The sequence below is a fragment of the Rhipicephalus sanguineus genome, chromosome 9 (genome assembly GCF_013339695.2).
Source record: "Rhipicephalus sanguineus isolate Rsan-2018 chromosome 9, BIME_Rsan_1.4, whole genome shotgun sequence".
Classification (NCBI taxonomy): Eukaryota; Metazoa; Arthropoda; class Arachnida; order Ixodida; family Ixodidae; genus Rhipicephalus; species Rhipicephalus sanguineus.
The window spans coordinates 35,293,032-35,305,758 of record NC_051184.2 but is presented as its reverse complement, the minus strand read 5'-3'; the positions used below and the strand labels follow the sequence as shown (position 1 = coordinate 35,305,758).

Below are 12,727 nucleotides of genomic sequence, written 5' to 3'. Positions count from 1 at the left end.
GGAAAATGTTTTTCATTTGCTGGTGCATCTTGCATAATACTTGGAGCGCTCTGTTTTGAACAAAACCCTTCGCTCACTCTGTAAGCAAGTGTTCATGTGTCATTTATAAAATGACGATGGTTAGAAACTCTGCGATTAAGTGACAGTGTGACTCTATGAAGTAGCCACCATTGTCATGCAGATTAATGTTGCAGAAGGACAAAAGAAAGCAAAAATAAAAGCAGTTAAGCATCAACACCACTTGCTTCCTTATATCGGGAGAATTAGCATCTGTGATTTTGTTTTCTTGTTCGTACTTTGCACTTTGAGAAGTATCTTTGATATGACATTGCATTCCAAAAGTTTGTTTCTCTGCTTCGGCTCAACCAAATCAAAACATTGGGTGCTTTTCTTTCTTGCCTAAAGCCGGCCTTCTCTCGTTGCTCCACAAAAGCTCTATCAGAATTCTTTTTTCGAACAGATATCTAGTTGTTGCAGTCACACCGTGAGCCAGTGTCTGTGGCTAGATCTGCCGGTGACATCATATAGATAGGGCTCCGCGGTTTCGGATAAATCCGTAAAAATCCGATAAACACTTGCCAGTAAAATTTTTGACAATTCGGACTTATCTGATAAACTCGAATTTCAATGGGAAAAGGTTTGAGGACGCTTGAGCTTCGCTTCAGAGTAGAATGCGATAGCGTATTGGGCCCCGTTTGCATCGCCTCCTCAGTTGGTAGCCTCACTTTGTTCCTCGGTGGACACTTCAACCATTCCACAAGGAAAGGAATGTCTGTGCGAGTAACATTGGCCATTTAAAGCTACCCTAGAATGGTTTCTGCAAGTACAGTTGCGAAGTGCCCACTACGTGTCCATAAAGCAATACGCGAACCTACGCAGCCGCTCACTTTGTGTATGGTTTTGCTGCTGATGATGATTAAATATATCCGAGCACTTTGTAACGGGTGGGCTTTTAAACCGCTCACTAGTTGTGCAGTTCACATGTCTTGACGCCTGGCGCGATTCTATGCTTCTGCCATGCAAATTACATGCGTCAAAGAGACTCCTCGCATTAAATGACATTCGTATAGGAAATTAACTGTAACAATGATTGTTCACGGGCCAGTTGGTACATCTTGAACATAAGACAGCGCGCTTAGAAAGGACAGACAGATAGTCTGTGTGCTTCTTGTAACTATCTGTCCTGTCTAAGCGTGCTGTTTTATGTTCAATTCGTATAGGATTTCTTTCGGAAGCAGTTCCGAGCAATGACATGGCTCTGTTGGAGAACACCTGCTTGCCACGTAGAAGACCTGGGTTCGATTCCCATTCGAAGCGAAGTTTTTTTTATTATTTCTTAATTTGCATCAATCTTGAATTTTCAGTCGCGAACAGTGCTGATTTTTCGTTCACAACCAACGACGGCGACACTGAGACTGGAATTTCTGCAAAACGAGCTCTTTAACGCTATCACATTAAAATGTGACCCTGTTTCGTTCTTTATCGAAAGGAAACATCTTGATATACGGTCCTCACGTGGAACTGAGGCACACCAGACGGCATCGAATATACTGACTTTGTAAAGTATGCTTTAAGGTTGTAATACGCACAAATGTAGGTGCTTTCTATTCAAGTATATGTGCTTTTGTGTATATGTGTTTGTGCGTTCAAACCTTTCAGACAAATAAAATACACTTTGTGTGTTCTGATGTTTTCGTGTTCAAATATCATTTCATCGAAGATATTGGGGGTATTGAGAATAATGCAAAATTAAACTCCAAATTCTGGAGAATTGGTGAGTTATGAATACTGAACTCCGATAAACGCCGAATTTCCGCTAAGAAATAAACTATGAAAACACAGAGCCCTACATATACATAGCCGAAGAATAGAAACAGACAAGCATACATGTAGTGATAGCTTTCAAATGATCATGGATTGACAAGAAACCTAGCACATATTTATTGAATCAGCCTCTCTCACTCACTGCGTTCGTGTTGCATCTCAAAATTTCACTTTCCTTTTATGGTGGTGTAATTGATGGCGTTCATGCACACTATTTGGCAAGCCTGGTAACTGGTTCGCTTCAACAATCTACTATTCATAATGTTTCTTGTTAGCTGTCGTAGTTGTCCCAAGCAACCATACTGTTGTTAGAGAAAATGGTTAACAGAAATATATACTACCACAGTGCAGACTAAGAAATCCTTTAGTGTGTTAACATCGTTAGAGTGCTCTCAAGAGTCTGTCATTAGCGTAGTTACTGGTCTGGCCCATATAGGCCCGACCATGTGGCAGAGGTCCATGATAAATGACATGCTCACAACAGCCAAAAGATTCTTATGAGCATTTTCACAATGCGGAATTGCGAAAAGATGGCTTAGATAAAAACTAGGTGATAAATTAGTTAAGAGAGAGAGGTTCTTGTATTTCGTGAATGCCTGGTGAAAAGCTTGTTCATCTCACGTTCGTGTTATTACGTATTATTTTTGTAATCGCAAATGAGATGCTTTGCATATGCAGCCTGTGCTGACAATGTTCTAGCTGGCATAGAAGTGTTAGAAAGACCAACGTGAGGATTGTCGTCACATTCCACCAGCAGCCGTGGTAGAACAAAAAAAGCATTGCAATTCACCATGTTTCTCACAACCTTAAAAAAAATTGTGATGTGCCCTAATGTGAAGGTGGTGTGCTGTGCACACAATAAGCTAAGTAAGCGCTATTCTGCCTTGCACATCTCCACATTTTGCTGTTGTGAAATATGAGCATACAAGGACGAATATGTGTTGGTTGTACAGAAAATGCATTTGATTGCACGCCTCTGACACATGGTTGAAACCACATGCACCAGTAAAATAGATGTGTTAATCATTGACTTGGCATTTAACAATGTTAAAAAAACATGGAGGGTTTCTTTGCCTGCATTGCACGGTGTGTGGCTGTTGACAGTGTTTTAAAGAACAATTACTTATGGAAATAACAATGACCAGCTAACGAGAGATTATTGAAGTGGAAGTGATTGATCACAAGGCCCAAGGAAAATTGCGTCAAAGCCATCAATTGCACTATCAGAAAAAGATCTTGAATTTTTTAGATAAAATGTGAATGCAGTGAGCATGTGTGGCTGGTTCAGGCAGGCACGTAGCCAGGAATTTTTTTCGGAGCAGCGGCCCACTTGCTGAAGGCCTTGACTATTTGAGAAAAACACCTATTTTCGTTATTTATTTTTGGTAAAGCACCCCCCTCCATCAAAATTTCAGGGGGGGGGGGGTCAGACGGGCCCTTAGGGCACCCGCCCGGCTACAGATCTGGGTTCAGGATATATCCCAGGTTTCTTGACAATTTAATCAGTGGAATACTAGTGCTACTTGTGTTTGCTCTCTCATTTTGTCCTCGTTTTTCTTGCCCTAAGTATCCGAAGTCAATATGTACCAACTTGCCCAAGACCCATTACTGTGATCGTGTTTTTGTTAAAAATTGCTATTTTAGCTTGAGTGACGTTCTTTCAAATTTTACCTTCACTTGACCAGCAGAGCTTATCTTGCTTGATCTTTGTGAGCAAGCATCAGGCTAGGGCTCGGAAGGTCTCCAGATAATTCAAACATCTTGCCCGAGCATTAATATGTTGCTATAGGCACCTTTATCAGTCAGCGTGGGGTAATATGGCCTATTGCACTTTCCAGGTTTCCGCAAGAGAGGAACCAAATGGCACTGGTGACAAGGCAACGGAAAACCTGGTCACGGGGACGAGTCAAGTGGACTCAAGCTCGGAAGCCAAGCCCGCGCCAGCAACAGAGCCCACACCGTCCGAGCCGGCCAACGCCACGAGCAACGGCTCTCTCAACATGCTCAACATGAGCGCCTCCGAGATGCGGCAGCTTCTAGCGCAGCGCAAGAAGCACGATCCCAAGAAGATCCAGATGGACCTGAAGAAGAAATACGAGCTCATTGAGCAGATGTGAGCTGGTTGTGTCTTGCGTCGAACGGCGCTATGAGTTAGGTGTGGCTGGTTTCAGCACGCATCTTGTGTGCCAGTGTATTAGATTTTTTTCTACTCTTTATCTGGGAGCTGGAAGGGTTGTGTGCCTGGGCGAATGTGCAAGAAAACCACGCAAATCTGGATTCGCTGCCGTACTTGCGCAAGGCGCTGATGGCATTTTTTGTTTGATAATGCCTATTTCGGTCGCGTCTAGAAAGTAACACGTTAACTGAATGACGAGTGTTTGTGTGTTTGGGAATTCGGCAGCATTGGTCTGCCAAATTGGTGCTGTCATTAAGAAGTTATTGACGAGAGAACCGCTTGTATCAGTAATTGGCTTCACTTGTTTACACTGTCAAGCTATTGTGGAACTTGACAAGAATTTCTGATGACAGTGTTGTTAAGATATGAGTTCAGGTTGAACATCAGTTGTCTCATTGTCTAAATGACTGTGTTGACAACGGTGTGTTTAACTCATTAATCATGCTGTAATTAGTTGCAAGTACTGATAGCTAATCTATCACCGGTGAATGCCTCGAATAAAATGACCAAATTCAGTGTTTGTGATGTAAAACGGCTATGGCCACTCAATTTCTGTGCAATATCTTTACCACGAGCATCAGATGTTAAGTGTGGTCTATTGACTCCCATATGGCGGCTGAAAGGATGCAATAAGAAACAATTTACATATTTTCTTTTTAATGTCATTGCTTGTAAGGTTGATGTAATGCACACTATCAATCACAGCAATCAAATATGGCCTCTTTAATAAGGCTTTCAAGAGAGGCAGGGTACCTCCTACAATGATCTAGGATTCTTGCTTTTTCGAAGTTAGAGTAAAGCCCTGAATGTCTTATTCTGACATGTGTTCTGTAACACTGCAGAACTTTTTGAAAACGATGTGCAAAGATGTTTGAAAGCATTCACTAGAACAGCACTTTGTTAGCAGCAGTCCTGCAGCCTTTGATCACTTATTCCAGATAGCTCTGCTAACAACATGGGGGAGACTAAGTGTGGTTGAAATGGTAACTGTGGCTGAAAGGAACGCTGAATGCGCAATTAAAAATGAACATAAGAGGCACAGGTAGTTTTCTGTTCTTTCCGTGAAATGTGATGCGCTCCTTCATAAGACAATTCATTTTCTTCATTTACTAGATCTATTTTATTACATGGCACAGCACCCTATTTCTTGTGTATCTCCTGTTTGATGCTGGCTTTGGCTGGAGACTGAAAGGCTCTGCTTAGCACGGGCTTTCTGCTGGACTTTCTGGCTAATTTATTGTGGTCTCTTAAGATCCTTGCCACTTAAGTCCAATTTTTTTGCTAATGCCCTTAGGTATCGATGTAATCCTTGTGTTTAGCAGGTGTGCCCTATTGGCGTGCTCCTTTTACTGTGTGTTGCACATGTTTTCACATTCCAGATATGTTATACATTATACACAGATGGGTTGTGAAAATAATTGTTGTTAAATTGTATGTACCATAAATGTCTTTTTTTTTAGTGTCTTGCTTTAAAGTTTTTAAATGCTTCTATATGTAAGTTTGAAGATTACGTCAATCCAACTAAACTCGTGCAGGAGCATTTTTATGCCACATGCAAAATTACCTTTGTACTTATAAGGCTGTGCTCATATTTGGTTTCCATGTGCCCAAAACGTCTTGAACATTCCAGGTTAAGTTGACGTACCGTTGGTGTCAATAGAGTGGGGCATGCAAGATGCCCTAAAAACGTAGAATTTAAGCCCAATTTTAGGTTGCGGCCAGTGATATTGTATAACACTTTGTCGTTAACATCTGTTACTACCCAGCAAGGTTGAACTCACGATTGTGCATCTGGGTTTTGAACACCTTCTGCACTGTTGTAGGATGCTGTGGCCTACAGAACTTTTGACAAATTTGCCGCTTGGGTGACATTGCGTGCATTCTCTATTCTGCCCATTGTCACTGTGATGGATGTCTGAAACTTCACAACAGGACCTTCAAATGTTTTGATATACAAGCTGGTTTAGAACACTAAGGGGTTTTATGATTTCGATTGCAAGTAATTAATGGCACGGAAGGTGATAGTGATGCTTGGAATATAAAAAAAAAATCTTGTGCCTTAAAAGATCTTTTATGGAATTTTGATGCCAGTGCACTTAGCTGTGAACATGTGCCTTTGTATGAAGCCAACTGTAGTGTCATCACAAGGTCTAATAACCAACACAGAATTTTGAAAACTATATGGTCGGGCATAAAAGTTGTGTGTGGGTTAGTACACATCTTCGATCTTGAGGTGCATTATTTCAGACATTGCATTTATGTCTGCTGCGTGGGAGAGGATTGACACTCGCGCAAGGTAATGCCGAGAGAAAAACCCTATTCGGATTCGAGGCTGTCCACTGTAGTTCGTTTGAATCTGAAATCAAAATGTTACCGCGATTCATGTTCTTTGACAGGAGGCCTATATGGCAAGTGTTAATCAGCAATGTTGATAATTGTGTGCATAATGCCGTCAATGCTGGAATACTGCATTGGATGTTTTTCTTTCGTATTTATGCACTCTGCAGGTGCATAATGTTTATGCATGATGTATTGCATCACAACCAACAGCAGTTATAGTGTACGCAACTGCTTGATTCAAGCAGTGTGATGACCATTTTCATTTTTCTAGTTTTTCTGCGAGAGCATGGATGTCGCATGGATGCGTGGTTGTTGCACACCTTGAACGTTGTGTGTCTACAAGAATATGATCAAAGCTGAACAATATTTACAGACTACCTTTCTTTCTTTCTGCAATGTGTAACCGGACCAAGTACTTTGCGCATGTTTGTTTTATCGGTAGCAGCATTGAAGCTGTGGACCTGATTTTCTTAAGTATTTTTCCTGATTCTAGGCCCAATTCACCTGTAACATTTTTTATGCCTGATGCCGGATTTTGGGACTGTTCTATCGTTTTTTTTTTTACCAAAGCCTTTTTTGGACATTATTTTTTCGTTGACCTTATTTTTTTACGCTATGGCCGCTTCTGCAAGTGCTTTATATGGCTTCCCGCCAATATTCCGTTTCATCACTCTGACAGAAGGGTTTTTGTTGTATTTTTAGGCGTGTGCATGTGTTTGAGTGTACTGAAACAGTGACTTGATTTCGTCTTGAAACTGCGTGTCGCACTCTGCTGTTAAGCCACTTCATTGCGATGCAAAGACGAGTGTTACTTGGAGTTTGATTTAATTTTGTTTAATATGTGTTTATACTATAAAAACTTTGTGAGAGCTGTTGATTAGAATGCCTTGTTGTTCCGATGCCGATACTTCTGTCAGCTCAGCAACATGCTAATTCAAACACATCCTGTATTCGCTTCAAGGTTGCGTCCTTTTTTTTGCTGTCGCAAGGTGCCCAGAGTATTTTTGGGGCTTGGTAATGCACTGTTTTTAAGCACTCTTCTCTCCATAAGTGCCTGAACAAAGTTTACGGTATCTCGATGCAAAGATTTATCTTCTCTCTGTTGGTCTTTCACCAAGTGCCTTTAGCTAATCCCGAATCCCATTGACGTCTTGTCGCTGACAGTGAAATGGAAGACTTAATTTTGCTGGCGGTGTCTTCTCAAGTACCAGCAATAAAAGTTTTGTCGAACAATTTGTTTTGCAATGTTTTTTTTTTTTTTTTGATGCACCGCCGTGGAAGCTTGCAGTGTGTCTTCACTTTTTCTGCTGTGCCATGTAACGAGATGTGAGTGAGCAGTGCAAAGATGCAAAGGTGATTGGTCTATATGAACAGACTTGAGAGCAGATGCTAGCAGAAAAATTATTTTAGTGTTGGCAATTGGTGCCTTGTAGACCACCTTCTCACATAAACGAGATGAATCAAAGCACTGGTCAGTATATGTACCCAGTCCTACGCGAGTTTTAAGGCGAAAGCCTTGGATGCCTCGTCAAGCACAAAAGTGACTGTCGACATCGGTGGCGTCGGCAAAAAAAATATGACAACGTAACCCTACGACGTCGTCGTGACGTCGCAGATCGGCCAAATTTATGAAGTCATCGTGCCGTCAATATGACCTCGTATCACGTGAAGTCTCATGACACGTCATTTCATGACATCGTCTCTTGGTCAAAGTGCATGGGCCCATAACGGACGCACTACAAGACCAGAAGAATTGATATTTCGGCAAGTTAGAATTTATTATGCATTTTGCGGCACTAGCTGTGTGGTGTGTAGTACTTCTTGTGTCGTAGTTTTTGCACTGCCCATTTCAAAACTGCAAAACCACGTTGGATGTGGGAAGCTTTCGGGCAGTGTCAGTACGATCGACTGAGAAAAAGATGGCGTTCGCCTTCCATTCGTCTTAGGCAAATGCATGAGGTAACGTGTGGCTTTAAAGAAAAAATCAGTTACATTGAAAAACGTCGACCTATACTGTTGATGTGCTTTCTGTAGTGGACAGTTTCGTAGTCAGTATGAAATACATACATAATGGACACACTCTAGCTCGGTCACATGCCTCTACAGCGAAATTTATTCCCGACTGGCGCACCTCTATCCACACGACGCTCTTCTGCCAGGGGGCACGCCTTTGCTCGTGACAGTGACAGCACCAGCAGACCACCTCAAGAGAGAGAGAAGGGATATAGGAAAGGTAGGTAGGCTAACTAGACTACGCCCAGTTTGCTACCCTACACATGGGGAGGGGGATATGGGAGTAAGATGGAGAAAGAGAGGACAGTCTGAAATTATGCATCTCGCGATCGAAGACGTGTACTAACCGACGCCTAGCTCACCAGGCCTGGAGGGGCACGGGAGCTTCGGGGTCTGTGCATGGGCGCGGAGCGCAAGCTCGACAATATAAAGCTAGGACGGTGACTAGGGCGCCAGTATGCTTGCTGGTGAGTCTCCTAGTTCTTTTTCTCCACTGTGAGTCGATGCTCTTCCTATACAAATACCGGAACACCTTCTCCGCCCATCTACTCTCTCTCACATTCCTTAGCCTCCTTTCGAACCTTATTTTGCGCTTGGTGTATCTTTTAAGTTTGCTTTCTTTTTGGTGAAGTAGACTTACCGATAATTTCTGAACAAAAACGTAGGCCTGTCCCTATGGAAATTTTGTATTTTTCGATTTTTCAGTGTTTCGTCAGATTTCGACAGAATTGATGTTGCGTGTATTTTATTTTTCGTGCGAACGGGCTAGAAGCCGGTCAAAATTTTTTTAATTATGAAAATGAAACGGCGTAATGCGTTTTAAGTTTCCCGCCACCACACCCACAATGCGACACACTGCAAAGGGGCTAGCTTCACCAGGACACAGACACTGGGAAAATCTTTCAGCCCATTTATATCACTTTCGGACGAAAAATGAAAGAAAACCGCGTAAACCATTTTAAATTTCCCGCCACTGCACCCAGAATGCATCGCACTGCAAGAGATTGGCTTCCCAACAACACAGACCGTGGGAAAATTTTTTCGGTCGTTTCTGGCACCTTCGGACGAAAAATAAGAGAAAACCACGTAAACCATTTTAAATTTCCCGCCACTGCACCCACAATGCAACACACTGCAAGAGGTTGGCTTCCCAACAACACAGACCGTGGGAAAATTTTTTCGGTCGTTTCTGGCACTTTCGGACGAAAAATAAGAGAAAACCACGTAAACCATTTTAAATTTCCCGCCACTGCACCCACAATGCAACACACTGCAAGAGGTTGGCTTCCCAACAACACAGACCGTGGGAAAATTTTTTCGGTCGTTTCTGGCACCTTCGGGCGAAAAATAAGAGAAAACCACGTAAACCATTTTAAATTTCCCGCCACTGCACCCACAATGCAACACACTGCAAGAGGTTGGCTTCCCAACAATACAGACCGTGGGAAAATTTTTTCGCTCGTTTCTGACACTTACATGACCAAAAATACGGGTATAGCTCCGTCGCTGCAAGGTGTGACGTCAGCAAAAAGTTTGGTCTTATCAGGGCTGATAAGGGCCTCAACTTTTTCGACGGCTTTTTGACGTCTATTGCTGCGAAAAAATTTTCCCACGGTCTGTGTTGTTGGGAAGCCAACCTCTTGCAGTGTGTTGCATTGTGGGTGCAGTGGCGGGAAATTTAAAATGCTTTACGCGGTTTTCTTTTATTTTTCGTCCGAAAGAGCCAGAAACACGCAAAAACATTTTCCCACGGTCTGTGTTGTGGTGAAGCGAATCTCTTGCAATGTGTTGCATTGTGGGTGTGGTCTGGTGAATGGATTCGTTGTTTCTTGGAAAGCGATGTGGCGCTCGATGCTCGCGAATCGTGCTGCTTCGTCGTCTTCGAAGCGATATAAAGCTGATGTAGCTGACAAACTGCACTCATTTGCGGTTGATTGGTGCATAATTGTTGATCGATTGCAATATGGATCATGATGCCGCGTGAAAAAAGTGGCCGTGTGCCGCACATGTGTCAGAACATCGTGCAAACCACGCTTCTATGCCCTTGTCGTGACTACGAGGGGCACCCTCAGTTGCGACAAAGGGGATGAGTAACTCAGAGGAGACAAGGTTGCGCTGGTATGAACCAGACTGCTTCAGGTCCGACAGGGTCAGCTAGGGCAACAGTGTGTCGCCGCGCATGAGTTAGGGGGTTTACTGGGCCTTTGGAAAAGCGAGGGCTCGTCTGGAAAACCAGTGCCCGTACGCAAGTCCGCTGGTACGAACGAGGGAGGTAGGGGGGGGGTGGGGGAATGCTACGCAACCCCAACCGGGAACCATCGGGTCAGCGAGAGCTCGCCTGGCAGCCAGTGCCCATATGCCAACTCCGACGGTCCCCGGCAGGCTAATTCTCCCGAACTTCGTTCCCGGCGGCCGCTTTTTCTCCCATGTGCCCCGAGGTCAACGAGGATGCAAGGGTTCACCCGGCTATACCAACATCTCCTTATTTGGCTCTACTCGGGAAGGGACAAATGGGAGGGTCGTTTTCTAACGTGTCTCCCCCTGTCAGACCTTAGCGCAGGCTTTTCTTTATTTTTCTTTAAACAACAAAGATGGCGCTGTTGCGCTACATTCCATAAAGCCACATTTTTTCCAGGTACAAAATATTGGTGAGTGTCCTCAGTCCTCACTCACATGCCACTATACATGCAGACAAATACAAGCATGTCACGCACAGCAATGTTCCGTCGAAGCACTCATAATTGGTCAGCCCGCGTCCGGTCGAACGGTCACAGTCACGCGTGCGATCGCTGTGGGCTTCTTGGGATGATCTGCTGTAGTCCTTATTGGAGCACGCGCACGCACACACCAAACACATCACCTGTACACGCACGCACACATGCGACACTTCGTGGTTCTTTTGGACGCGTTCACGCAATGTCTTTGCGGTTCCTTTGAGCAGATTTTGTCATGCGTTCCTCTCCGCGACACATACACGTACACCACTAGTACACAAAGTCGTCTCGTCGCGGGGGCACTATACGACGATTGTTCCTCCCCGTTGTCGAAGCCTGGCCACCTGGTACAACGTCCGATGTATCGAAAAATTCTTCGCCGTCGCTATCACATGGCGGTTACGTGTGACCTCGCTTGGATGCAGGCATACGTACGTAAAAATTGTGTTAGCGTTCGGTGTGCTTTACGTACCGCAGCTTGTTAGCCTCCTCTGTTCTTCGAGTGGGCGGTATTGGATGCAGAAGGCCGGATGGTTTAGTGGGTGGGATATTACGCATTTGACAGTCTGGACAAGACAGGACGAATCTTGTTATGTCAGCGAACATTTTTGGCCGGAAGTAGCGTGGGCTGACTTTGTCGAGGGTCCTCTTCTTGCCCAGATGCCCTGCCGTAATGTCGTCGTGACAGGACGCCAATACTTCGCGGCGAAGTGGTTCAGGGGCTACTAAGGCCAATCGGTCTTTCTCCCCCGAAACCCTTCGCTCTTCTGAATAACACTCTGCCCTGTAGGCTGAACGCTCTAGTTGACCGGCGGATTCTTCTCTTCACGGGGTGCTCTTCTTGAAGCTTAATCGTCCTTTCCCTCCGGTCGTCTGCAAGTAAAAGTGGTACACTCTTAGAAAAAAAGTTAGCAAACAATTAGTAAACGGGTGTATTTACTGGTTTCGAGCGTATTTTACTACCTTTGCGGCATCCCTTTACTAGCCAGCCGCCAGTAGAGGTCGTAACTTTTGCCGTTACTAACCAGGGAAGTTTTCTTAGTGTTTTTTAACTAAGTCACTACTAAGCCACCCACGTTGCCAGATCTTTGGTAGATGCCGCAGTATACATTGCCGTACTCGTGACGGTCTTTAGCCAAGTTTAAACAAACTTTAATTTTATTGATTACCTCGTAATAAACGTTTCGTGCTACATGATGGCACACATATAAGCAAATATAAGGGCACGCGATAATGTGTAGAAAACATCAATAATTCTTCTAAATTCTACGGCTGCTAACCAGTACACGGTGTGCTATCCTAAAGTAGGAGCATAAATAGTCTTCAAGCTGCTGCCGTAGTAGATATCGGCTGCGTAGAAGTCTTGATATTCTGTGTGCGCGTTTGCGTGTGTGTTATCGTTTGTGATCCATTCATGCCTCTACGTATGTTGCTGTGATGCGTACTTACCATGGTTATTACATGAAGTAATTAGCGGCCATTAGTTAATGGACGAGGGCAATGCCATTTCGTTTTTTTATCCTATAAATACTTTTGCAATAGAATCATCTTGATATGGCATGCACACGCACATATAAACAAAATAGGCGTAACCCTCTAAATGGCTAAATGTAGTCCACTAGAGTTAATACGGTTACTAAGTTGCTAGGGCGGTTACAAA

General features: G+C 43.8%; 1 protein-coding gene across 1 annotated transcript in view; it reads left to right on the top strand.

Moving 5' to 3' along the window:
• Window positions 1-7,570, top strand: part of LOC119404970 (Na(+)/H(+) exchange regulatory cofactor NHE-RF2) — a 73,583-nt gene extending 66,013 nt beyond the window's left edge. The window contains exon 5 of the mRNA XM_037671706.2: window positions 3,663-7,570. Coding sequence (XP_037527634.1) covers window positions 3,663-3,941 — 279 coding nt within the window. The 3' untranslated portion in view covers window positions 3,942-7,570. The remainder of the gene's footprint in view (window positions 1-3,662) is intronic.
• The last annotated feature ends 5,157 nt before the right edge of the window (window positions 7,571-12,727 follow it).